Below are 27924 nucleotides of genomic sequence, written 5' to 3'. Positions count from 1 at the left end.
TCTCAATGTCTAGTATTGATTCATTCTAGTCTTTGCATTGGAGTCATGAGTCAACATGAGGACCAAAGAGACAATTAGGAAAAGCTTGACTACATCAATTACAGAAGCTACTAAAAGAACTTCATGTGGTCTAAACTGTAGGTCTTACTTTATAATTTAAAAAAAAAAAAGAATAGAGATCTGATGAGAAGCTTATGCATTTGAAATATGTGACCCAAGTATGTGGTAGAAATGAGTATTGCTTTAATAAAAACTTTATTACAAGAAAGTATATACGTCAAGGGTTTTATTTTGAGAGTTATTGAATAAAACAGCAGAAACTGGAATGTAAAGATTCTGGCTTGGCTTGTGTTGGGATATGGGCTATTGTGACTAGGTCACCATAAGGGACCACAATGGCAATGAAACCATTTCGACCAGTCTAGTCACTCTTCAGTCTCACCCATTCACAATCAAGACATGACAAGAACAGAAGGATATACAACAAAGTACAGTATGGGCTTGACATATCACACAGATACATGTACTTCATTCCACTTCACATTGGGGATGAAGGGGGGGGGGGCATAAGGAAAAGCTGCATGAGCTCATCTGTTCCACCATCACTTGCAATTGTTAGGTCTCCTGCCTCATCATCAATATATTTTACAATAGGGGAAACCTGCGGCGCAGATATAGCATTCATAGAGTCACATACAGTTAAAACACTAAGGTGTGTCTCCTTCATTGGTTAGGGGCTACAGCATGACTGGATAGGGCACAGGTCAGGTCACAGTGTACTTCAGCCACTTCAACACAATGCCACTTCAAATGGTTAAGAGCTGCATGCAAGAGAGCATAAGAGAGAAAAACACTATAGAGGAACCCTTACATGATGGGAAACTTTTCAAAGAAACCGTCGTAACATTGGCATCTCAACTTCTGAAGAAAAAAAATATAGATTACGGTGTTGGAGCCACCAAGAGATCAGCTAACTCTCTTAGTGGTTGGCCATGCCACTTGTAAAATTGCAATCACGGTTAACACATGATATTGTGAGTGGTTTTAGGGCTGAGTGGGACAGCCATTGACAGTACTGAATTGCCATTGACAAAAACATGTTAATGGCTCTATTATTAAAACTTCATTTGAGTAACTGGCGTCATCCGATCGAATGGAACGAATGAATAATTAGAAAGGTGGCATATTAGAAACAGAATGTGTGTGAATATAAAAAAAAACATAATACTGCTTATATATATATATAATAAAAAACCTCAAAATCCCAAGTAGGAGTGAAATAACCTAAGATAGTGGTAAACAGTATGGGACAAGGACCGGTATCTCTCTAATTGTTCACTCCCGCTCCTGCGATCCTCCGCTCCTCTCTGGTCAAGCTCAAGTAACGGCTCCAAAACCTGGAGGAGAAAAGAAAGAAAGACACAGCTCTGATCCCTCTTTCCAGTGTCAAGCTCTTGCTGAGAGACATACAGTGCGAGTCTATGATTTGTTCTTGCAATTGAGTTGACCCTCCCTTTTGCCCATTGCTGACCCCCTCCCTGTCCCTAGCTCTTTAGCGGTCTAGTTTTAGGTTGTGTCGTTTTAGTTTAGTTTTAGACTATTTTAGACTAGTTTTAGTTTTAGACTATGTAGTTTTAGGTTGTAGTTTTAGACTATGTAGGCCAGGTTTTGTATTGTATTTGTTTGTGGTGGATGTTGTTGTTGTATGCCTGTGAACAGGTCACACTTGAAAATGAGCCGTTGGGGCTCAATGTGTTTTTACCTGTATAAATAAAGGTTAAATACAAAAAAATTAAAATAAGGGCTTGGGCTTTGTGACTTTGTAACATGAAGTGACTTCAAAATAAGAAATAATCTGAAACAACAATTAAAATGTCTACATTTCTATAGACATGTCATCGCAGTTGCTGTGCGTTTGTGACTTACAGTAATAGTAGTAGTGGTGCTGGACTTACCAAGGGTTTCACACATTTTCACACATCTCCATCATGCTTCTGCATCTGAGCCTGCATCTTGGCTATCATCTCCTGCATCCGCCTCAGCTGCACAGGACAGAGTCAGAGGACATAGTCAGAGGACATAGTCAGCATCACATTTAACACCACGTCTGTTACTATCAGGGTATATACAGGAATCTTGAGGTTAATTTGAAAGTGACAGTTGGATCTAAGTGACAGTTGACACTAGAACAGCCGTGTCTATGTTACCTACACTATGGCATACAAGTGCCCTGCGTGATTAATACTAGGACAGTGAAGCATGTTTTCTCCTTTTGGCTCTTAACTCCGAATGTTTGGATTTGAAATCAAACAACTACTATGAGGTTAAAGTAGAGATTCTCAGCTTTTATTTGAGGGTATTTGTTTCACCATTTATAAATGACAACGATTTCTATAGATAGTCCCTTTATTTCAGGGTCCCAAAAGTAACAGGATAATTGGCTTGACAGGTGTTTCTGGTAACTCAGGAGTGTTCCGTCACATCATTTGTGCATTTATGCATTAGAGAGCTGTCAATGTCTAGTATTGATTTTAGGCTTTGAGTCTGCTTTTGGCGTCTGCTATTTGTGTCAGTCAACATGAGGACCAAAGAGTTATCAATGAAAGCCAAAATCTTTTGCTTGCCTAAATCAACAGTTGTAGTCATTATACTTTTTTTAAGCACTGGTGATCCCAACAATTGCAAACGGGCTGGTAGGCCAAGGAAGACTTCTACAGTGGATGACCGAAGAATGTTCACCATAATTAAGAAAACCCCCAAAACAACGGTCCCACATATCAGGAACAATCTCCGGGAGACTACCATCCGCATCACTCAATCACCAGCCAAACTACAGTGGCGTCACTGCAACTACAAACCACTAGTTATCCTAAAAAAGGATGGTCGGGGGGGTTACAGTTTGCTAAAACGTATCTACAAAGCACTGCAGAGGTCTGGAAAAAGGTATTGTGGACAGATAAGATGAATGTTATCTGTACCAGAGTGATTGCAAGTGGAAAGTTTGGAGGAAAAACGATCTGCCTAAGATTTACAGCCAGAGGTTATGGTTTGACATAAGTATAGTTGTCACTCGAACTCTCTAACTCGCCTTAGTTGATGATGCAACTGCTGACAGCAGCAGCAGAATGTATTCCGAAGTGTAAAAGCAACATCTTGTCTGCTCTAATGCCTCCAAATTCATTGTTATTCATTGGCCATAGCAACTAGCAACTGTTTTTCAGGGCCAAAAAAGTATCCTACCTCAGCCTCCTTCTCCTGCAGGATCATATCCTTGTCCATTTCCTCCGGCTCCGGTCCCTTCCTGGAATATGGACACAGGTTAGGCAAGTGTGGCCCCGTCTGGGGCTAAATGCTTCATTATCAAGGGAGATTTACCAAAAGAACAGCCACTGAAAATCTCTCTAAACATTTAAGTCTCTCAACTACAAAGTATGTTTCTGTGAAAAAACGTCTCGTATTCGGTAAACATTCAGTCTTTTCACACATTCGACCGAACACCAAATGTGCTTTTTTTTGTGCTAATTTCGGTGGCCGATCTTTCGGTGCATCCATACTAAAAAGCATCATGACATTGACAGAACCAGCAGAGAGGTTGGGTGGGGAGAGAACCCCACAGTGCACGAGGGGCCCCTGAGAGGCAGTTTAGTAAACCCCTGATATGGGGGTTGAATGTGTGGTGGTGTCGTAATTTATCACTCAAGCAGACGGGGGAGAAAAAAGCAACATGTAGAAAGTAGAAAGTGGGGGGATGGTGGTAAGTTAGTGTGTGAGAGAAAAACAGATTGTAGGGAGAAAGGTGGGAGAATTGAGCGTGATAGTCAAGCTGCAGAAGAAAGAGCAAAGCAGCAAGTGCAAGTGGGGACAGTGATACCTCCCCCTTTGATAACGGGAACCTCCAATGGGCCACTCAGGGGTTAGAGAGACCAGGGCCAGACCAGCCTCATTGGGCAGATGACGAGCCAATGGGAAGGCAGTAAGATCACTCCCTTCTCCTGGATGGGTGTTACTTTAGAGGAGGGTCTCAAAGAATTGTGTAGATCTACATTCCCAGGTTTAACATAAAATACCCCCCTTACAACGTATAGCCACTACACCCAGCATACTATTAACCAAACTATTCAAATTAAAAATCCTAACCCACTACAACCTACTATAACACTTCAACCCACAATCAAGGACAATTCGTTTTTGAATGGACAAGTAGAATGATGAGTAAAGCCACTGTAATCATTGTTTTCAACAACACGATGTCTGTTACCATTCACGCAATACCTCTTGTAGTTCTTCACATAATCCCTAAACAACTGTATGGCTCTTTGAGAGTCATTAAGTAATTAAGTGGAATGTCTTTCTTACATTCCGTTTTCTTTAGCTGACTGAGTAGCAGCATTCTTAGCCTCTTGGTGGCTTTAGGCTGCATTACAGCAGCATGAGGTTTCAGGGGGAGGGTTTAGAAAGGCAGGCAGACAGACAGGTACGTACGCAGGAGAGAGAGGCAGAATGTAACCATGGTAGGACAACCTGCCACCCCTTTTAAGGCGTTCTGAGCGGAAGTTCTCGTAGTGCAGGTCCTGGGTCACCTCCTGCAGGTCTTGCATGTGGGTGCTGCGGAAGTAGGGGAACAGGAGGTGTCAAATCAACCAACACAGATACCAATTCGGTTGTTAAGTCGTGACGTGTTTCCGGGTCCAAAGTTGGCTGAGGCGCTGTCTTCGAAATGCCTCAGTAATAATAATAATTCATTATATTTATATAGCGCTTTTCCGAGGCTCAAAGACGCTGACAAATATGGGAAAAACGTGCTGTGTCCCTTGTTGTATGAATAGATCCAAGTCTAAAAAACGATTGAACTGTCATTCTACCGCTGTAGTACACTGGTACTCTGGTGCAGGGAATTTCTGGTTTGGACCCGGAAATTGCTAAACGTCACGTTTGACGTCAGACTTAACAACCGAATCCTCTCTGATATACAGTGCGCCATGGGGCTACGGGGCGAGGGGTTCATTTGAGATTCAGCAGCATGTTCTATCTACACAGATCTCTAGCCTCTCTGACCCCCATTACCGTTCATCACTCTCTCCAATAAACTCACATCAGCATGGTGCGCAGTTTGAGGAAGTCGTTGTGCTCAGGGTTCTCCACCTCCACCACACCCCAGGGGTACAGACGACCCCTGACCTTCTTCCCCTTGGCCTCGATCTGCTGGTTGGAGCCCACCACTGCAAAGGGGATACTGGCCTAAGGGGAGGGAGGGGGTAAGAGTTGTACAGAACTAATAGTTGGAACAGGTACCATGTTGGTGATTGTCATTTTGGTGTATAATTGTAAGCGTTCTCATGAGGTTACAAAATCAATACCAATTGTCCTTTTTCCTGCGTGTGTTTGTATGTGGACAAACAGGAAGTGATGACTTACTTTTAGAATCCTGGTCTGCTCCTTGAAGTCCTCATCCTCATCAGACTCAGCGTCGGGGAGGTGGTAGATCTTAATGCCGTGCTCGTCGATCTCATCCAGAACCTTTACAGTCCAACACAGAAAACAAAACATCATAAGGAGGTACACTTCAACATCTCTTTAAACAGTACCCTTTGAATTTAATTGATTGAATAATTGATCCCAAGAAGAAAAAAAGAAAAAAATGGTTTGCAGCCAAAAGAGAACCAAACAGACACACATGGTGTCGTGTTGCATTGTATCATAAGCAGGTATATTACATCACTCGTGTGAGCCTACTTAATCTGACCGCACTCCAAACTATTGATAAGCTTTGAGAGACAAGAGGATGAGTTGTAGGTGAGGTTCCCACGGCTGTCAGAACTGCAGAGTCACTACCCATCTTCCGTCGTAGACTGAAGACCCATCTCTTCAGGTTACACCTTAACTGCTCCTCCTGAGACATCTTCTGCCCCTCAGCACTGCGTCTCCTAAAGACACCCGCTTTCCCCTCTACTGTGTCCCTAAAAACTTCTATTGCCCCCCTTGTACTGTTTCTCTTAAAACTAGGTTTAGAAGAAGGTGATAGGAGAAGGTTTTTCCTTCTATCAATGGCCCCGGGCCTGAGCTGGATTACTCTTCCTGCTACGACTGGTGGATTGATGATTCACTTGCTTAGTATTCAAATGTATTGATTGTAAGTCGCTTTGGAATAAGGCGTCTGCTAAATGGCAAAAATGTAAATGTAAATGTAGGTGACACCTACCCTGCGCTTGAGCCTTTCCCTCTCTCTCAGGGTGAGTGTGTCGGCCTTGGCGATAACAGGGACCACGTTGACTTTATTGTGGATGGCCTTCATGAACTGCACGTCCAGAGGCTTCAGGCTGTATGAGAGACATGAGAGATAGAGAGAATATAAGTACATGGCAGACCACAGAGGCACTGATGTATGAAATCAATATAAGAACATAGGCAACATCTACAGACACTTACACAAAAAAACTTGAGAGAAATTAAAACATATTGACATTGAAGGAGGTAGAAAAGTGGAATCTGTCGGGGAGTATTGAGAGTATCGGCTCACAGGGTTAGATGCACTGTGTGATGTCTGTCTGTCTGTGTGTGTGTGTGTGGGGGGGGCTCACCCATGGCCCAACGGGGAGATGAAGTAGAAGCAGCAGTGCACGCGGTTGTCCACTATGTGCCGGCGGTTCAGGCCGCTCTCGTCGTGTAGATAGCGTTCAAACTGGTCGTCGATGTAAGCTATGATGGTGCTGAAACTGTGTGTGGAGCAGAGAACAACTTGTACATTTATATTGTTGTAGAGGTCTAACGCAACAAGAGACGGGTAGATACAGACAACTACAATTTCAGCAACCCATGAAGACAATATTAGTTTGATTAAAAAAAGATTGTGTTCTTTGCCTTAAGGCCAATGCACACGGCGTGCGATTTCGTCGCACCGCCGAATTCGATTCCATTGTTTTGAACGAGACAATGCACACGGCGTGCGATGCGATATTGTCGCACGACAACATTCGATTCTCAATTCACACCCACACACTTCGGTGGTGTGAATTGAGAATCGAATGTTGTCGGGCGACAAAATCGCACGCCGTGTGCATTGGCCTTTATTCTTTAATAATCAACTTCACTATAACTGTAAATAACTTTTTTTTCTTTTATAAATAACTGTATTCCCGTCTAACATGTAAAGCTCTATGCATAGACACATGGGGGGGTAGATGGTGTACCAGTCTTGGCTGTTGATGGCGTCACCGTATCCGGGCGTGTCCACTACAGTGAGACGCAGCTTCACCCCTCGCTCCTCGATCTCCACCGTCGAAGCCTCAATCTGAACCGTGCGCTCAATCTTCTCTGTGGACAGAGCAACGGAGAAGATTCATGATTTGTTTTGAATGACTGCTAATGGGTTGCTTTGTAAGTCAGTTAGATTAGGCTAAATCAGGTTAGGGCTTGTTGTGTAGTCATATGACCTACTGTGATGCATGTTAGGCTAGATGCCTTAGGTTAGATGCCATCTGATTTTATTTTAGCTACTGTATTTTTGTGTTTATTTTAATCATGACTGTACCTATATGATGTGTTTATTTTACCCCATAACCTGATTTCTTCCATTAGGAAATGTAGCCCTGTTACTTCTGGCAGGGGGACCACCAACGGAAATTAGCCTATGGCTTTAATTGGGTACATTTACACTGATGATATGTGCGCATTCCATTTAAGTGTTCATTAATGTACTGTGTCCTCCTTGAACAAATATCAAAAATCAAAATCAAATCAAATCAGTAAATTGTACTTTTTTATTAGTAGGTTGCAGCTGGTTGCAGCAGTATTTAGACTTTATTTTATTTAAGAAAGAAAGACCCACAGTTTAAATGTTATGCTGAACCAAAGAGAAGTATTCAAACGTGTGTGCTCCATACCTGCTGCCCCTGGGATGATTCTCTCTGGGTAGAGGTCAGTGAGGAACAAGCTGTTGATGAGGGTGGACTTCCCTAGGCCAGACTCACCTAAGCAGAAGACATGGAATGGTCAGTATATCGTTATTCTTTTACTGACAAGCCAATATAAATAAGACTTCTTCTGCAGCCACAAGGCAAAACAGACACAATAAAGTCTATTATTTAACCATTTTAAAACCAAGCACACACACACAATACAGAAAACGAACATACATTAATAAAATAATCGAGTACATAATAAGGTCATGACTTATTTCCAGTGACTCATCAGTGTTTCCCCTAGGTTTGCTGCCTTGGACTGTCATGGACCCCCCCCCTGAAGATAACTCAGCATTAAGGGTTGGATTAGGGGTAACGCCCAATTTATACTTCTGCGTATAGGCTCACGCGCACCTCTCCAAAAATGTAACTACGCTTGGTAGCACATGATTCCGACATGATTCCGACTCTCTCGTAGGCCTAAATGCGGAAGCCACTGCTTATTTCCATTGAGGTTTTCATATGACACATAGCTAGACTATCCCACATTTGGGGGAAACGCATTAACCTGGCGCATACAATTTTCGACACGCACGTCACACACACACCATCCTCAGACCTAATGCTCAGAGAAGAAACCCTCCTGACGTATTCCAGCAGCAGAAACAGCAGACCCTGTCCAGAGTGAGGCGAGCCCTGAGGCCCACAGGCGACATTCCACTGCGAGTTATTTTAAAGCGGAGGGATGAGTCTGTACAATAGCTCCACCTCCCCTCCCCCAACATAGAAAAGAGGGATGAGTCAGTGTACAATAGCCCCTCCTCCCCTCCCCCCCAACATAGAAAATAGCCAGAGGATTCACTCCATATGTTTACACAGAGACTGTACTGAGCAGCTGGACTCACAACAAGTGACCTAACCCTCTATGACATATCCCACGCCTACACACGTGCACACTCGCACATAAACACGCACATGCATACGAACACACACACACACACACACACACACACACACAAGATATGGAGTGATGGTTACAGATGCATGCTTAGGAGAGGATATGAACTATAAAAACAGTTAGGAGAGGCTATGGGGAGAGGAAACTTGAATGAATAAACTCGTAACTGTCCAGCCTTCAAAGTCGCATTCCATTCTGCCAAAAATAAGCCAGTGATATCAGAACAGTTGAGCTGTAAACACAACTAAAGTAGTATGAAATATTTCTAGTCTAATGTGCTCTAATGTATCTGGTCCTCTCTATAGAAAAACCATCCTCCCACTCAAAAGGAAACGCATACCTCAAAAGTTTGTGCTCATTTCCATCACATTCCTACAATGCTTACAATCTGACACGGGGACTTCGATCGTTTTGGCCCTGACTTCCTCTCCAAGTAAGTAAGTAAGTAAGTAAGTAAAGCTTTATTTATATAGCACCTTTCATTCAAGAAATGCAGCTCAAAGTCCAACACCAAAAACATCATCTTGACCGACACAGAGAAAGAAGAATGGCTGTGAGAAAATGTCTCATACATCAACACTCACCAACCACCATGAGGGTGAACTCAAAGCCCTTCTTGACTGACTTGCGGTGCACCTGGTTGGGCAGGTTAGCAAAGCCCACATAGCCCGGGGTCTCTGGGTTGGTGAACTGGCCCTGCTGTAAACACAGGAGGAAAGGAGTACATGAGAAACCAAGTCATTTAACATTTAAACCCACAAATATTTAACCCCTAACCCCCCTACCATATACCAAATAATGTGTTGGATATATTTGAAGATGCATAGTTTTTCACTCCAACAGGAAAAATTAAACAGAGGCTATGTTCATTGATCATTGGACAACCATACTATTTGTAAAACCTGTTCGATCCTGCATTCCAGTTTACGACCCCAAAGCACACAGACGCTAAGGAAGGATGTGAAACGACTGACTTTTCAACAGTAGCACTCGTAACAAAAAAAGATGACACACAATATTTGCAGCTGTAATATGTAGGCTACCTTTCTCAAAGAAGACACTTATGATCCAACTGTTTATTATCGATACTGATTTGATGAGGGCAGTTAATTCAGATTCTTTTTTGGAATGTCATGGAGATGATCTTCCTCTAAAGGAGCCTATTCATCAAATCAATGATCAATCTGATATAATATACCGGTAATACAAATTAGCTTACATTAAATACATTTCTTATCATTCTGGTTAACTTACCTTCAATTTGTCAGCCTGAGACATTTTGCGCTCGTTCAACCTACTACAAGAACAGATGACATTAAAACAATGGCTAAATCATATTCAACAAAACACTTAAATACCAGTAGTACATGCCAATTTGAAGAGACCCTGTTCAAAATGGAGGCAACTTATGATGAGAGCCTCTGTGAGAGAGACAGGAAGTCTGCTGCTCTCTGCAGCTCAGAATGACTTTTTTTTGGTCTCACCACAAAAAGAAACAGACAGCCTTCCTTTGCTAGACTGGGGTGCACTCTAACAGCCCACATCTTTTTGCACATACACTAAAACACAGCAAGGCTATGTAATGCATTCAAGCTGGTTTACTAGCTATTCTAATCTCCTGTTGTCTTACATCTCGTGCTTTATGTTATAGCTAAATAACTCCTCCTGCAGTCAATTTGTCCCTACACAGTTCACAGAACACAGTTGACCACCTTAATCAGAGCAGTAGGTCAGCTGAGAGCATGATAGCATGGCTTTAACTAGCTGCTACAACTACAACTGTACTATTAGTGGTTCAGATAAGTTGGTGAGTTCAGCAGGGCGAGAGAGGCATAGCTATTTGCTTTCTGCCCTGATAGTGAAACTGTTACTCAGGCACCCGGAATACACCCCAGTTACCAAGTAAATGCTGTGTGAATGAAGTAGACAAATTTATATAAGCTACATCTAACAAGTTTACCTGTTGTTGATAGTCTCGCTAGACTAGTTAAAGTTAGTTAACCACAAACAAACGATTTGAGAGAGAGAGAGAGAGAGAGAGAGAGAGAGAGAGAGACAGAGAGAGAGAGAGACAGAGAGAGAGACACAGACAGACAGACAGACAGACAGACAGACAGACAGACACAGACAGAGAGAGACACACAGAGAGAGACAGAGAGAGAGAGAGACACAGAGAGAGAGAGACACAGAGAGAGACAGAGAGAGAGAGAAAGACACAGACAGACAGACAGACAGACAGACAGACAGACAGACAGACAGACAGAGAGAGAGAGAGAGAGAGAGAGAGAGAGAGAGAGAGAGAGGGCCTTTTCTAGTACAGTGAGTCTCGTAAGAGTTAGCTAGCCAGCTAGCTCACAACCTAACTAGCTCCAATGAAAACCACAGGAAGAGTGTCTACCAAACCGTGCTAACTAAACACGAACAGTCTTGTGTGAAACTATGTATCTATGTATCTATTGGCAGACTTTTAACATCACGAACATCATTATCGATCACAAATCTGTAGACTCGATTGCAGAGTTAGTGAGCTAAGCTAATGTTACTAACTCTGACTGGCTGTGAATGTGAATGTGACAGGAAGTCCCCAGGCTAAAGGCTCTGCTTTCAACAATGAAATAGTTACATAAGATATCGCGATATTTGTTAATAAGCAGTTGAATTATAATGTTTACCTTGTCGATGGTCAGAGAGAGGATTGGAACGTTCGTGTGGTTCTGGAACGTTGGGCTGGACGTTCTGCCGCGCGGACACCTAAAATTCCTGAGATTCCAGTGCGCAGCGAGCAGCTTCTTCACGGACCAGAATGCACTGGGCTATAGCACGACCTCGAGTGTGTTATTGCTTTTATTTATTTATTTTTCAAGTATTTTTATTCAAAAGTTACACAATACAATATGATTAAACACATTTCTGCCCACCCCCCCACCCATTTCCTGCAGGGCCCTAAAGTTACATTAGCATAGTAATAACATTTAAAAAAAAAAAAAAAAAAAATCCCACACACTGGATATTGCTTTTATACAACAGTTCTACAGCGCGATTTATTAGTTAGTATACAGTAATAAGCGACAACAGATTATGATTTGTTTGTTTATTTATTTAATCCTAAAAATAAACTTAGTTAAAAATAGTTCCGCAACTGAACTTCAAATGGACTGTTGCCTAGTAACGTGAACACAAACATGTAGTCTAATTAACGGTCGTTTAGTAGAACATCTGTGCGGCGGAGTGATGCATATAGTTAAAAGTCCCAGTGCTGTTATACTGTATATCAGCACTCATGGAATGCCTCTTGTCCAATCAAATGACTTGGTCTGAACTGACTGTTGTATAAAGGGCGTTAACGGTCCTCTCCCAGCGGAGAGTCATAAGCGCGTTTTGGAGGTGAAGCTGCTGCCAGTCTTTGGGTCCTGAATCTTCCCAAAACTCAGCAGTATCAGGTTGCAACCCAACACCACATAAGTAGCCTTGTGAACCGATGGTTCTCGAGCCTAATGGCCCATAGGGCAGGATTCTCCTGTTTCTGTAGCGTGAGGCGGCTTGATGTACAAGTACACCCCCTGGACATGACGCTGGGTCTTACCCCCAACCAACCCTTAATGCTGAGTTATCATCACCGAGGTGGGGGGTTCCATGCCACAGTCCATGCCACCCCCCCCAAGGCAGCAAACCTAGGGGAAACACTGAGAGCAGATAGATGAACTGTTCAGTGTCAAACCTGTAAAGATGAAGATGGGGGTTAAATCTCCAGAATAATGTCCAGCCAGGGTGCGAAATAAGGGGGAGCTCGGGGAGCTATAGCTCCCCTAGTGGTGACATGAGCTCCCCTGGAAACACGGTTTGTGAAATTTTGGGGGAGCTCTAAAATATTCCAAATTGCGATGGATTTATTCCAAGTTGTGACGGATTTTACCTGGTGTAATATGATTTGTAGAGGCATACAATCTATTTTGATGTTGGTATTAGGTATATAAATGATATATAATAGCCTATATAGCCTACATATAGGCCTTTATTGGCTACAACTATGCGACAGTAACTTGCAGCGGGGTGCACTGACGCTGAACGCCTCATAGTGATGTAGTGATCTAGTCAAGTAGGTGGACAATGCGTGGTGCTGAAATAGCCGACATGCGGTGTGTGGTTTGAAAAAAGTAACGCCAGCTCAGTAAATAATTCAAACTTAATGTTTACTTATAGGCTATGTGAATGTGACTGCACCACACATGTGAACAGTAACAAAGCAAATGCAGTTTAATTTTATGAAAAAGATTGACAACTAAATCGGAGCAAAAAAAAAAAAAAACTGAATCCGCTTAGCCTATATGCTCCTGAAAAACATTTAATGACAGAGCAAACACGCTACATTACTAGGGATAATAATTACAATGAGCCATTCATTAAAAATAGAAAAAATAATATTAGGCTATTAAATCTCACTTAATGAGAAAACTGGCATCTCCCATCGGTCACTATTTGTTGGCTATCTGGTGATATGGACGTCTTTGAGTGTCTAGAAAAGCGCTATAAGTCTAATGTATTATTATTATTTATTATTATTATGGACGTCACTTTAATCCGGCAGTTCTCAAGGTTTTTATGCACCAATCGATTCCTCTAGTCCAGTCCGTCTTTATCACATTCATTGACGAAAGGACGACTCGCATGTATAGAAAGGGAACATTCATTGTGAGCACGGAAAATGCGAGTCTCACACAACGGCTTTGCATTGATGAAACCAGGTAGGATGAACGTATAGTTCACTGTCCATTCCTCTTTAAATGCCCTGTTTCACCGTCAACTTTCCTCTTTAGACCTTTGGAGAGTGACATGATGTTTCTCTTGCTAGCTGGCAGGTTCAATGTTTAGCTAACTTCACCCGGCACGCAAACAACCAATCCAATAATAATGTGACCTTGTAAGTCTGGGAGGAGGGGGGAATCATTATCAGAATAAAACTATGTTAAATAATTATTAGAATAAGTTAGGCTGCGATACATCGTCAGTCCACACATTTATTATTCAAAACTATGGAAAAGGGTGAAACTACGTTGTTGAGAATCACAACACAAACTCGCTAGTCAAGCCAAAATACTGCAGCGAAATGGATTGGACTTACCTAGTTAACTAGAACACTACTTTACATTGTTACCTAGTTAACTAGAACACTACTTTACATTGTTACCTAGTTAACTAGAACACTACTTTACATTGTTACCTAGTTAACTAGAACACTACTTTACATTGTTAGCAGGCTCACAAAACAAGCCGTGTTAGTTGACTAGCGATTTGTCATTGATTTTCAACAACGCGGAAATGTATTCACATTTTTCGAAAGAAAAGTCAAAGCATTAGAACGTAGAACGGAAAATCGCACCCGCGCTTTGCGCACGGAAAGCCACAGGCCCCGATTTGGCCAGAATTTTTTTTTCCGTCAGGAGATTTTTTTTCTTTTTGCTTTAATCCTTGGGCTCCCCCGCACACCGTGATTTAATTCGCACACTGTGTCCAGCTACAATCGCAACAACATTCACAACATTTCTGGAGCCTGGTAGACCCAGACAACTATAAGAATATTCACCAAGCAGCCCTGAAAGTATTTGCTTTATTTGTCTACATACCTTTGCGAATCAGCTTTTTGTGATGTGAATGTAATGAAATCTACATTCTGAACAAGCCTGACAGATGACCATTTAAATGACTCTATAAGAGTGAACCTTGTGTAGGAATGAGTCAACACACTTATTACACACATGCACAATATTTTTTGAAAGAGACAAAAAGACAAAAGAATTCGTTATGTGAATGAATGTAAGTAATAAGATATGAGTAGCGCTCGGCCACTTACATTTTTTCAAAGTAGCTCTCAAATGAAAAAAGGTTGGAGACCCCTGCTTTATGCTGATACATGCCTGCCATCTAGTGGACATTTAAGGGTACGACCAGGTATCTTCAGCATAACAAGTTCATAAGATATGAAAAATGCACAAGCAAAAGGAATGCAATCCAAATTATTTTTTATTCACGGTGGACAGCAGCTCCGGCCAAGGCTGTTTGCAGTTGTGAGCGTCCTCTGGAGGACGGGCGCTAGAGACAGGAGAGAGAGTTCATATGAGCTTTACCAGGCCTATAGCTACAGAATAGAATACTTTATTAGTTTAGTTAGTATGTCCTTGGTCTATGTGTTCTATGTGTTGACTTACCTCTGCTGTTTCCATCGTCGTTAAGACGGTTACTGGGGGGACGGAGGCCGTCTGCCTGGATAGCAGCTCAGCAGCCCAAGGCTCTTCAGCATCCTCTGGGAACGCTTCTGTTTCTTTGAAGCTCCGCTCTCCTCACAAGGCGTCGTCTCAGCTGTCACTGGGCTGGCCGCTAGAGAGAGGAGAGAGAGTTCATATGAGCTTCACCAGGCCTTAGCTACAGAATAGAATACTTCATTAGTTTGGTTAGTATGTCCTTGGTCTATGTGTTCTACATGTTGACTTACCTCTGCTGTGTCCATCGTTGTGGGCAACCTCGATGCCCTCCTGTCCTGGGGCTGGAGGCTGGACACCTACCTTGATATCCTTCTGTCCTTCAGCTGGAGGCTGGACACCAGCCTGGTTGGTCCTCTTGCACTATATCAGTTGTTACAGAAGAAGAATCAATGACAGAACATATCTCTTAAAACCCCAGTATTCCTACAACAACAATGCATAGCTTGTCTGTTGTTTTACGATAAACTGGTAAGACCTTTACATTACATTTCCTTAATGTGAAATTATGTGGAATGTGGCTCTCTTATAAATCACTGTATATTTCTGTTTTACCTTGCGCTTCACCATTGAACAGAATTTCCTGAATTTCCCTTTCTTCTTCTTCTCCCTGGTGGCTTTGACGGTCTCCAGGAGGGTCGCCTTGACCCCGGCCAGGCTCCCCTCAGTCTCTCGCTGGGCAGCGAGGGCCTGGCTCCTCTCCTTCTCCAGGTCGGAGTTGTCACAGACGAGGCTCCTCTTTTCTTGCTCCATATCGTGGAGCTTTTGGAGGAGGCCTTTCTCTCTCTGTCGGCCCTCCTCCACCTCCTCCCTCGCTCTCTCCAACTCCGCCTTTGCCAGAGCGCTGCTGGCCTTCTCCGCCTCCAGCTCAGAGTCCTTGGACTCCAGCTCAGAGTCCTTGGCCTCCACCACGGCCCTGCATTTCTCCTTCTCCTCCTCCAGCTCAGAGTCCTTGTCCTCCAGGGCCTCCCTCTGCAGACTCTTGTTGAGGAGGCTCCTCTTTTCTTGCTCCATATCAAGGAGCTTTTGGAGGAGGCCTTTCTCTCTCTGTCGGCCCTCCTCCACCTCCTCCCTCGCTCTCTCCAACTCCGCCTTTGCCAGAGCGCTGCTGGCCTTCTCCGCCTCCAGCTCAGAGTCCTTGGCCTCCAGCTCAGAGTCCTTGGCCGCGGCCCTCCACTTGGCCTTCACCACGGCCCTCCATTTCTCCTTCTCCTCCTCCAGCTTCCTCTGAGCGCTCCTGCTCATGACTACGATATAAGAAACGGAAGGAAGAGAATATGAAATTACGTATTTTATATTTATATATTATTATTATAGAATGACTTGTCCCCTATGAGTTCATGGATGACTGTGAGGCTGTTTGAACTTCAAAAGTGACTGACGTATAGACAGTGGCGGGCGGTGCATTTCACACCTAGGCCTTCAGTGATGTCCGACACATTCCTATTTCCTACCTGAATTATTCTACCTCTTAATACCATCGTTATGACGCCATGGCTCTAGAAACTAGACAGAAACACAGTATAACCGGGCGTTGCATCACCTTAACATAGTCAGACAAGTACAACAGAGTTATATTAATATTTCCGAAGCATTTTTAATCAATAAATCCGCATTTACAATGAAGAGTGTTAAACTAACATCTTTAAGATCGCTACATTACCCACGTCTGTCGTCTCGTCCACCATAATAGCGACAAAGGGTGCCTTTTTAATCTCCATTTTGATCTCTTCTTCCATCACTTCAGCAATAGCAAAAATCAGGTCGTTTTGTATTTTGCCTGACGTCCCAGTAAACACTTTGTTTGTGGACAGGTGGTAATGTAAATCTGGGTTGTTTTCAGCCAGAAAAGAAAGAAGCTCAACGTAGTTTCCTCTGTTTGTGGACTTGGCGCTTTCATTGTGTCCCCTAAATGAAAGTTATTGTTTACCCAAAAACAGGACACAATCGATCAGTATTATCGATCAGTCAACGAAAGCTTTCGTTGTGGCGCTCCGTTTCCCTGGCACTTTCAATAGTTTCACATCTACCGGCATAGTTCCGCATCTCAATAGTGAATATCAATAGTGCGTAGCAATAGTGCGTAGCAATAGTGCGTATCCAATCAAAAGACGTGCTGGGTGCTGACATCATTGAGCCTTACAGAAGGCGCCGTTGTTGCTTTTGCTCGCATCTACGTAGGTTTACTAGGAACGCCACAGGTTTTCTCGTTCCAATGTTAAGTTACAGCTCGAATCCGCAGCAGCGTTTAATGTGAAGGCGGGCAGATTTTTGAGCCCCCTAGCAACACATTTTGATTGGATAAAAGCTCTAACATAAAGGCCAGCCCTCCAAATCTCAATCGGAGACTGGAAGCAGCGCAACCAAGAGGAAAGCTATGAAATGAAGAGAATAGACTATGGGGAATCATTAATACATATTTGTGGAAAATATATATTAAAATAAAATGTATATTCTGATGATGTTTAGGCCAGCAGAGAAGGCCTTGCTGGCCCTGACGGCACACCACTGCGTATAGATATTGCGCGACATTGTGATCGAAGCATCAGTTGTAAGTAAGTAAGTAAGTAAGTAAGTAACGTGCCAAGTAAGTAAGTAAGTAAGTAAGTAACGTGCCAATGTGCCAAAAATCTGTATCCTTGTTGTATTTCTACCTTCCTAAATGATGACTAGGACGTCGGGTTATAAAGCAAAAGCTTCTTTATATAAAAAAATCTGTTGGCATACACTTTTGAGCACTTTCAAACAATAAACGAGTTATTGGATGTTCACTTTAATTCTGGACGTTACAATTTGCATTTCTCAAAAACAGTTACAGAGTTACCGATTGTCGATCCAAACAGAATTATATGGTGCCTACCTTTTCCATTCATTTGGAGTTGAAGCATGAGGCTCCTCTTTTCTAGCTCCATACCGTGGAGCTTTTGGAGGAGGCCTTTCTCTCTCTGTCGGCCCTCCTCCACCTCCTCCCTCGCTCTCTCCAACTCCGCCTTTGCCAGAGCGCTGCTGGCCTTCTCCGCCTCCAGCTCAGAGTCCTTGGCCTCCAGCTCAGAGTCCTTGGCCTCAAGCTCAGAGTCCTTGGCCTCCAGCTCAGAGTCCTTGGCCTCAAGCTCAGAGTCCTTGGCCTCCAGCACGGTCCTCCATTTCTCCTTCACCTCCTCCAGCTTCCTCTGAGCGCTCCTGCGCATGACTACGATATAAGAAACGGAAGGAAGAGAATATGAAATTACGTATTTTATATTTATATATTATTATTATAGAATGACTTGTCCCCTATGAGTTCATGGATGACTGTGAGGCTGTTTGAACTTCAAAAGTGACTGACGTATAGATATTGCGCAACATTGTGATCGAAGCATCAGTTGTAAGTAAGCAAGTAAGTATAAGTAAGTAAGTAACGTGCCAACGTGCCAAAGATCTGTATCCTTGTTGTATTTCTACCTTCCTAAATGATGGCTAGGACGTCGGGTTATAAAGCAAAAGCTTCTTTATATTAAAAAAATCTGTTGGCATACACTTTTGAGCACTTTCAAACAATAAACGAGTTATTGGATGTTCACTTTAATTCTGGACGTTACAATTTGCATTTCTCAAAAACCAACAAAACTGTCAACTTCTATGACGTCTTGCCGCAAGGCCTTCTGGGACCAATTAAAGTGAATAATTTAACCTAAAAAGTTAAAACACTCTATTAATACAGGCGGGCCGTCAAGCCCGTAGACTTTTACTTGTCAAGGCACATTTTTTTTTGACTCTCCGGTAATTTACACACAAGACTCACGTTGATCTCTACTCAGCGCACACACACACACACACACACACACACACACACACACACACACACACACACACACCTCCGGGTTGGTCCTCCGGGCTGGCTGCTCTATGGGCCTTGTTGTGGTCCCCGGGGGCGGCCCTGAGGGAGGATGACTTCAGAGACTTCCAAGCAGACTGGACATTGAAGCCATCTTCTCCCTGGCTCTCCTTCTTGTTTTTTGGCATTTCTGCAACTTTCTACAAACAACTGAACAAGGAAGAGAATGTGAAATGACGTATTTTATATGTATATATATTATTATTATTATTATTATTATTATTATTATTATTATTATAGAATGACTTGTCCCCTATGAGTTCATGGATGAATGTGAGGCTGTTTGAACTTCAAAAGTGACTGACGTTGACATTGCGCGACATTGTGATTGAAGCATCAGTTGCAGGTGCATGAAAGCTGAACAGTTTACTCGTCACCCAGGGAAACCAAATCTCGCGATGTGTGGGGGTCAGCGGAGCCACGATTAAGGTTGCGTTCGTAATCTCGCTCTGGAAATCTGATCAGAACTCATGGAACGCCTCTTGTCCAATCACATTACTAGGACGTTGAACCCAGAATTTCCGAAACGTAGGTTGGGTCCCAGGGGAAAGCTCATTAATATTCATAAAAGAAGCGCTAACCTGATTGGCCGATGAAACGCCGCTCCTCTCATCACCCGTTGTCGTGACAACGCTTGGCTAGTCAGCTAAATTAGCTAGCATACATCAATATACTAACTATACATATTTATCAAAACAATTACTTGTCCTGTATGTAAAAAATTAAAAAATTTGAGAAGAGCAGCGTTTCACTGGCCAATCAGGTAGCGCAGTCAGGTAGCGCAATCTCTCTCAGAGCGAATTTACGAACGCAGCCATTGTGTGTTTCGTTTCCAGATATTTCCAAGGGTTTGTTCGATTATTTCAGCTTTCATGACAACAACAGGTGCAACGTGCCAAAAAGCCATTATCATTGTTGTATTTCTACCTTCCTAAATGACGGCCAGGAAGTCGGGTTGTAACGGGAAAGCTTCTTTATATAAGCATCTCTGTTGGCCAACACTTTTCATCACTTTCAAACGATAAACGAGCTAGACTTCGGCACTCAGCGGAGTCAACGCTCGCGCGCACACACACCCGCGCGCAGCCACACACACGCACACACACACACACACACACACACACACACACACACACACACACACACACACACACACACACACGCACACACACACACACACACACACACACACACACACACACACACACACACACACACACACACACACACACACACTCAAGTACGCTAACGTCCACATCACGCTTACCTTGTGATAGCGTGTTGATCCGTGTTGATCCTTCAGTGATACTGACATCAAACTGGCTCGATCGTCTTTTATAAACCCACATTTGATTGTGACGTTATGTCATCTCAGTAACAGTCGACTGTTGTGATTATGACGTCATCCGTCTGAGTTTTGTCTGCAGCCCAGCCTGGTCTCAGGAGCTCCATTTGTTTTACATCTTTAAATCCATTAGGTCTAGGGCCTATAGTATTTGTATGTATTTATTGGTAACAAGAAGATTGCTTGCTATCAAAAACACAAATGATTATATAATCATCATCATCTTTTTCATCGACAACTTTAAAATGTAAAATGTTTAAAGTGTGACAAGACCACTCTGAGATATTGAACATCAATATGATCAAATCAATGGCCTTTGCTTTGAACTTTTTATAAATCCAACAACGTCATATATTTAGACGAGTAACAGGGAGATAAAGAGGTTGCCGTGCTTATTGTTAAACCTGATGAGATGATGATACCCATCATCTTGTAGTGCGGGTAATATGTGTTAATTTTAGGGTAAACTCTTTTTCATAAAAGCACGAAACTTTGTACACTTGGTACACTTTCCAAACTTGGAAACTTGGTACAAAAAACGTTTACACTTGTGTCCTGTCGTTACCCTGGGACCGCGGAGATTTGACCTTTTATTGACCCTTTCTTGCCGTGTTTTCACCCGTGGGTTCGAATCCACCTGAGGACACTACTGACCAAAAATATTTTCTTTTTTTAAGTCTTAATCAATTAAATGTTTCATGTAACACAACATGTTTTGATGATGTATAATTCATTTCATTAAAGAAAACATGATATTGATTAGATTCTCCATTGACCAGAACCTCACCTCACCTGACACTATTAAAAAGAGTCTCTGTAATCTTTTGCCTGTGAAGTGAATGTTATCAGCCCTGGAACCAAATCCACCTCTGTACACTTTGTCACTGCCGAACATCTGGTTTAGGAGGAGCTGTATTCACAAGTCTGTCCTCTTCCCTATAGGAGTTTATCTATGTGTTACGGTACATGTGGGAACACGGTACATGTGGGAAAACTAGGGTTAGGGTTAGGTGCTAGGGTTAAGGTTAGGGTTAGGATTAGGGGTAGGGTTAGACATGCCAGCATGTACCAAGTGGACGTAGCACCTAACCCTAACCCTAGTTTTCCCACATGTACCGTATTCCCACATGTACCGTAACACATACACTCTGTTGTCACAGTCTCCAACTCACTCCCCTCTGGCTCAGGATGGTGCTTAACATGAAGACAGGCAATATTGGTAAATACAAATCACTCTTTACTGTCACAGTGAGCATATCATAGCTGGGGGGGCGGGGTAGGGGGATGACGACAACAACAACACTATTTTCATTCTATCATAAGCCTCTTAGAGGCACACTGTCATTTTAAGAGGCCATTATTAACTGGTATGGATATCGTCTGAATTTGAAATGCCTCATCTCATACAATAATTCCTGTTCTGCTCAGAGTACAAAAGGGGTAATAATTCCAGGCATTTACCTGGCTACTTAGCCTACGTAATCCTATACCTCAACGGGGAGCCTTACCTCTAAAGGGAAAGTGTCCGTCTGTTTGGTACCCTGGTGTGCAGACTGTTTCTGATCCCCCCCCCCACCTGTACCCTAAAGGAAGATCAATGATAGATTTTATTCTTCAGAGGAAACTGTCTTTCATCCTCACCTATACTGTATATGAATGCACATTATGATTTGAGAAATCCTTCTATTTCAAATATATTTTTCTCTGGAAATATGGAAAGGATTCCTCCTTGAAATTGTGTCTAATATGTTACTTTTGAGAAAAGGATTATAGGCCTATAATTGCTCTCGACTCCGATTGGCTTGGTGAGATGTGACACCTCTGTGATGTTGGACCTGCCCAGCGCCACGCATACCTTTGAACTTGGCCGCATTTGGCTCATATGTCTCTTGTTTCTTCCCTCTTCCCACTCCTCTTGAGAGAAAAAAAAACACATCTTGCAACTTTAGCCATAGCTTTGTCAGCTGAAAACACACATTGTTCCCCTACTGGGCTGCTGATAACATCCTCGTTTGCATACAGTAAAAGCTAGACTATTTATGATTTTCCTCTGCAAAAAACACAACAGCTGATCCCTCTAGTGGTCACTGTCTATAACTGACATCAGTTACTGGTTCTTTCATAATGGTAGAGTTATGAACTTCTGTCATACTGTTTCAGCAGATAATTAATCAAACAAAAAAATACGTTCTGCATTCTGCCCCCTGTCTCATTGTCAAATGTAGTCGTTCATAAATTGGGTTGAGTTAGACCTATAGTTAAGGATGCCCGATCACAAAATTGATTGCAGTGAGACAGAGAAAGATTGACAGGAACATGATTGTATTACCTGTGTTGCATTGGTATGGATATCATCCATTCATTCATTCATTCATTCATTCATTCATTCATTCATTCATTCATTCATTCATTCATTCATATAACACAAATTGTGATGTCAGTTCTGCTAGTCTCCAAGAAGGTCATGAATTATGAACTGAATAATTGAACTAAACTCTGAATCTGCAGTAACCCTATCTTGGGAGCACTCTTACCCTCTCACTCTTACCCTCTCACTCTTACCCTCTCACTCTTACCCTCTCACCCTTACCCTCTCACTCTTACCCTCTCACTCTTGCCATTCAATGTTAGCATTGCTATGCTTAGCCCACACCTTTTACTTTCAAGCAGCACTTAATTTACTGCAGGACATTTGAAATCTCTAGCCTGCGTGACGCTGAGCCGCTGACAAATGCCTGGTTGCAAATGTATCTCATTGACTGCTGACTGCTGTACTATTACAGGCTTTTAGAATAGGCTGTAATATGGCCTTCAGGTTTATCCTGAGATGTTGGAAGTGTATTAATTTAGCTGGGCCACAAGAGCATACAGGGGTAGAGCACTCCACCCCTTCAGGATTGGAACTGTCTGCCACAGAGCCAAAGCATATTCCACCGGCAATGTGTCAGGGGGGGAAAGCTATTAAAACCGCTTTACTTTTCCTAAGTATCATGAGTTTAAGCACACGGTTTAGTAAAATCCCCCTGGAGCTTGGAAATCTGGGGGATTTTCCCACTGAACTGTTTCCTAATGTACAGCTCAGAAGTGTCACATTTTATACCCAGAAGTTGCACATTTTCTGGGATTACTGTGTATTTATGGCTAGCTGGAATTACAACATTTGAAGTGAGGGTGTTGCTGAACTTTCTTTCACTCAAGCAAAATTTATTTGAATATGCTGTACAGAATATACTTTGAAATGAAAACATTATTTCTCCATGTTATTCATGTTCATTTGTGATGTGAGAGTGAATGAAGTAGCCCATATTTTCCAAAGGAAATAAAAAATGGAACATTAAAAAAAAAGTTTCAATAAAGATTAAGGAAGGAAAGAGATATTAACATAAAACACAGATGAAGACAAATTCAATGTTCAGTTTTGTTTTTGGTGATTTATCCCATTGGCATAATTGAATAAACATGGGAACCACTTAGTGAATCAGGCCCTCTGTCTTTTGACCAGTCGGTCTACGTTGTGTACTATATTGTTAGACCATGGGCCAGAGCAAGATTCATGTCAGCGCATTCTGACACGATTCAACGAGTTTCTCTACTACCTTAGAGAAGAGAATGGTCCCCTGTCTGCCTTCTGGATGTCTTATGTGGACATGGTTGAGATTTTGCTCAGTCTTATTCCAGCATCAAAAGAGGGAAAGTGGATGCTGCATCTTGCAGCAATTAGAGCCATCATTCCATGGTGTTTTGCTTATGATAAACTGAACTATGGCAGATATCTGCCATACTACTATGCTCAGATGTCTTGCCTGGAGATTGATCATCCTAATGTTTATGCACACTTTGTAGAGGGTGGTTTCTCTGTCCAGCTGGGCAGGAACAATCCATTTGAAAAGATTCCAGTAGACCAGACAATTGAAGGGAGGAGTTCCCTGTTTTTACCTCTGATCAACAGAAGTTGGAGGTCCAGTCTATCTTAGCTTAGCTCCAGTTCTTTCTACCTTTTAATTTATTTTCTCCCCCAGGGTGTTTTTGTACCTATATCTCCATTATGACTCCTTAATCCACCTGAGTGCACAGAGGACAGTTTCGACATAAGAAGAAAAGAGGACCAGTAGAGCATGGAGGATCACCGGATTATGTTAGCCATGTTGTGCTGTTGGGCAGTTTTCCTTATTACCCAGTGTAGAGGCTTCTTAATAATCCAAACAGACTCTACTATTGGGTGAGTCTTAGGTTCCAACAAACAGTATCCAAAAAAGCAGAGTGACGCGTGTATAAAAATAAACACGTTCCTTTATTTACTCAAAATTAATATATCTCCATCAGCATAGTCCTGATGGCTGTCTTAACTGTCAATTACTGTTCACAACCGTGTTGTCCTGAACTGTTTGAACTGTCGTTGAAACTTTGTTTGCTCCCAATTAACAATCCCCTTCCTGTTCCCTTATATCCCCAATATTCAATCATCCCAACCACCAGGGGGGAATGACCACAAGGAACAATCTAAATAACATAAAATATGGAATATAGACTAGAAGCAAATATTATCATAATTAAATTAAAGCAATCAATATCATAAATCAATAATTCAAAATTAATATTAGCAGATTAACATAAATAACATGTAGGACTAAAACGGCTCCTACACCCAGGGTTTTCGTTCATCTTTAGGGTGGGAACACCATCCTTAAAAAACACAAATACTGACATACCAACAGATTCTACTAAAAAACGACACATTTATCACTACCTTCAAATAAACCCCATCAGAGCTCTGAACTACCCTTTGAGGACAGCATGACTGAAGGAGAAGTATTGTTATTAAACTCTCTTAAATAGGGGCACATTTTTGGTTACACTATTGTTCATTATGATTTCACCTAAGTACAAAGAAGAACCAAGTTGTTATTCTGTGGAAGCAATAAGCTTCACTGCATGGTCAATGCCTCCTGTGTCTGAACTAAATCCACAGTAGATAACATGGCTGAAGGAGCACTGTGAATTCACTGACCCCTGCTGCCAAACAGTTTATCCATCCAGTAGGGGCCAGTTCATTTTCAGGAGGAGGACACAGGGGGGGACACAGGGGAGGACAACAGTTCAATAGGGGGGGGGGGGGGCAGCCAAAAGCAGCCCCCCAGAAATGTTGCCGCCACCCACCTCTCTCTTCAACATTTAGTGGAAACAACTTATTTTCTTAAATAGTACAGTTAAGCAAGGTGCATATGACCTAATTTCATTTTGCACTGCCAACATAAAAATTCTGATTGACATTGTTTATGATATTCTCATCAACATAATAATGTCATGTAATTAGTAAGCTGTAGCTTAAGAAGTCATATTAAGCGGGGTGCAATTTATTGTGCAAGAATAACTATTTACAGCGCTGTCAATTTATAAATATTGTAATATGTATTACTATTATTTCAGTTCAGCCTGTCAACTTTGAAGTAAAGTTTGTAGGTGAAGAAATCACAGACCACCACACATTGATGAAAATGTTTCAGCTTTTTCTACTGTTTTTATAGGCTATCAGATAAATAGGCATATGAATTACCTAAAAATGTATCTGATATCTATATAATTTAATGCTAATAGAGTCCCTTATTTTCTCTGTGCGCCAAACATTGGGAGACGAATGTGAGGGATTCCTCGTGTCCCTAAAACACACTTTGCCTTCACGGGGATTTTGGGGAGGTTAAGGAAAGAGAAATATGGAGGTTTAAGGAGAAATAAGGAGGTTTCCTCCTTGAAATTGTGTCTAATGTGTTACTTTTGAGAAAAGGATTATAGGCCTATTGCTCTCGACTCCGATTGGCTTGGTGAGATGTGACACCTCTGTGATGTTGTCAGTTTTACGCGCGGAGCTGCCCAGCGTGGTGCATACCTTTGAACTTGGCCGCATTTTGGCTCCCATTTGTGACTTCACCGACCAGTCTGCTGCTCCTCTTATTTTGAGAAACACGCACGTTTTTGAACGGGAACATCAGTCTTTTTTTTTCTTTTTTTCTTGTTTCATATTTCCAAAGAACCAATCACTTTAAATGTAAATAACCCACTGCTCTCTTGTACTTCAATTTCCCCCACAACATCAGAAGAGTATGACCAGTTGGAGAGGTGAATATCTTCAGTAACGTTTTTGCGCATATCTACTAAACATGGCAAAACCTTTAGATCATATCAAAAGACCCATGAACGCTTTCATGGTGTGGTCTCGGGGTCAAAGGCGAAAGATGGCACTGGAGTACCCAAAAATGCACAACTCTGAAATCAGCAAAAGACTCGGAGCCCAGTGGAAGTTGCTCCCCGAATCCGAAAAGAGACCTTACATCGACGAGGCCAAGAGATTGCGCGCGCAACACATGAAAGAGCACCCCGACTACAAATACAGACCCCGGCGCAAACCCAAGAGCTCGCTGAAGAAGGACCAACGGTTTGTCTTTCCATTGCCTTTCCTCGGGGGGGACACAGAACATTTGAAATGTGGATTCTCCATCACAGATTCGCTTCTGACCAGCCCGGAGAAAGCAAGAGCTCTCTTGCCGCAGACATCCATAGCCTACTCATTCATTGAACCTGGCCATTTCAGCACCACTGGCGCTGTCCAGCGCATTTCGGACGTCCCGCACACCCTAACGGCCAACGCCTTGGGTTACCACCAGACCTCTTTGGGTTACCACCAGACTGGCGCTTTTGGAAGATTGGGTTGCCCCCCTGGACAGCACACCACTCACCACTCCCCCACAAACCCGGGCTACGTCGTACCTTGTAACTGTGGCCATGCGTGGTCATCGACGGGTGTCCAGCCTCAGGTCGCTTATATTCTTTTTCCAGGTATGACCAAAACTGGGATCATAGACCCCTACTCCTTACCACACTCAAGTGGGTGACGACCGATGCAAAGATATATTGCTCTTAACCTTTGGAAAATGCATGTGATTAATTAACCAAAGACTGTTCATACAATCTACTGTGATAATAACGTTTTCAAGATCAACCATATTGAAGCTTATATCGAATAAGTTCATAATTCAACCGTCTAGGCCATTTATTTATGGTAGATATGCCAATATGCATTTATATTTTCACCTTGAAGCTTTTGAAGAGTTTTTGTTCTATACAATTATGGTAGAGACGTTGAGAACAAAATGTGACATCGAATGTCACTTAGGCTATAAAACAGTAGCCTATATTTAAAAAGATCAGAGCTTGTCTTTTGTAACTAGGCCTAGGCTATGACACTACGTGGTAAATTGGTCTACAAGCAAAAACATCTGAACCAAGTACAGCTGCAAAGTTGAACGTATCATGAATGCCATAAAAGATATGATATAATGATTTGCACAGGGGATGATTCAGTCAGGATAATTTCTTACATGAACAAACTGAATTTCTGTAATGTCAATGGATTCTTTTGTATATTACTATTATTATTATTGTTTATGTATTGTTTATTATTATTATTATTATTATCATCATTATTATTATTCACCATTCATTTTAATCATGTTTAATTAATTCTTTACTTTGAACTATTATATAGAAGAATAAAGCAGTCAATCTCGAATTGCAGTGAGTGCATTCAGTTCTTCTATCCA

The 27924-nt window shown here is 42.2% G+C and overlaps 2 protein-coding genes across 2 annotated transcripts; one reads left to right on the top strand and one right to left on the bottom strand.

Moving 5' to 3' along the window:
- Positions 1 to 295: 295 nt before the first annotated feature.
- septin2 (septin 2) lies at positions 296 to 11640 on the bottom strand. Its single transcript, XM_080543045.1, has 13 exons — positions 11529 to 11640; positions 10111 to 10153; positions 9441 to 9555; positions 7881 to 7967; positions 7188 to 7311; positions 6579 to 6713; positions 6200 to 6317; positions 5416 to 5517; positions 5093 to 5238; positions 4522 to 4605; positions 3241 to 3301; positions 1956 to 2042; positions 296 to 1397 (listed from the first exon to the last, which is right to left on the bottom strand). Exons 2-12 carry the CDS (start codon positions 10132 to 10134, stop codon positions 1974 to 1976), a joined length of 1065 nt encoding a protein of 354 aa, XP_080399171.1. The 5' UTR covers positions 10135 to 10153; positions 11529 to 11640; the 3' UTR covers positions 296 to 1397; positions 1956 to 1973.
- A 14844-nt stretch (positions 11641 to 26484) lies between these two features.
- LOC308168612 (transcription factor Sox-14-like) lies at positions 26485 to 27216 on the top strand (the record flags this gene model as incomplete). Its single annotated transcript, XM_080543212.1, has 1 exon — positions 26485 to 27216. One exon carries the CDS (start codon positions 26485 to 26487, stop codon positions 27214 to 27216), a length of 732 nt encoding a protein of 243 aa, XP_080399338.1.
- Between the last annotated feature and the right edge of the window lie 708 nt (positions 27217 to 27924).

Source organism: Nansenia antarctica (assembly GCF_963989245.1).
Source record: "Nansenia antarctica genome assembly, chromosome: 12".
Lineage (NCBI taxonomy): Eukaryota > Metazoa > Chordata > Actinopteri > Argentiniformes > Microstomatidae > Nansenia > Nansenia antarctica.
The sequence above is the reverse complement of the archived record's forward strand: the minus strand, read 5'-3'. Positions and strand labels throughout refer to the sequence as shown.

Coding starts and splice junctions, on each gene's coding strand:
- septin2 (XM_080543045.1), bottom strand. CDS start 10,134: ATGTCTCAGGCTGACAAATTGAAG. Junction 7,968..9,440: donor GTTCACCCTCATGGTGGTTG/GTGAGTGTTGAT, acceptor TCTTCTGCTTAG/GTGAGTCTGGCCTAGGGAAG. Junction 6,714..7,187: donor GCCATCAACAGCCAAGACTG/GTACACCATCTA, acceptor CTCCACACACAG/TTTCAGCACCATCATAGCTT.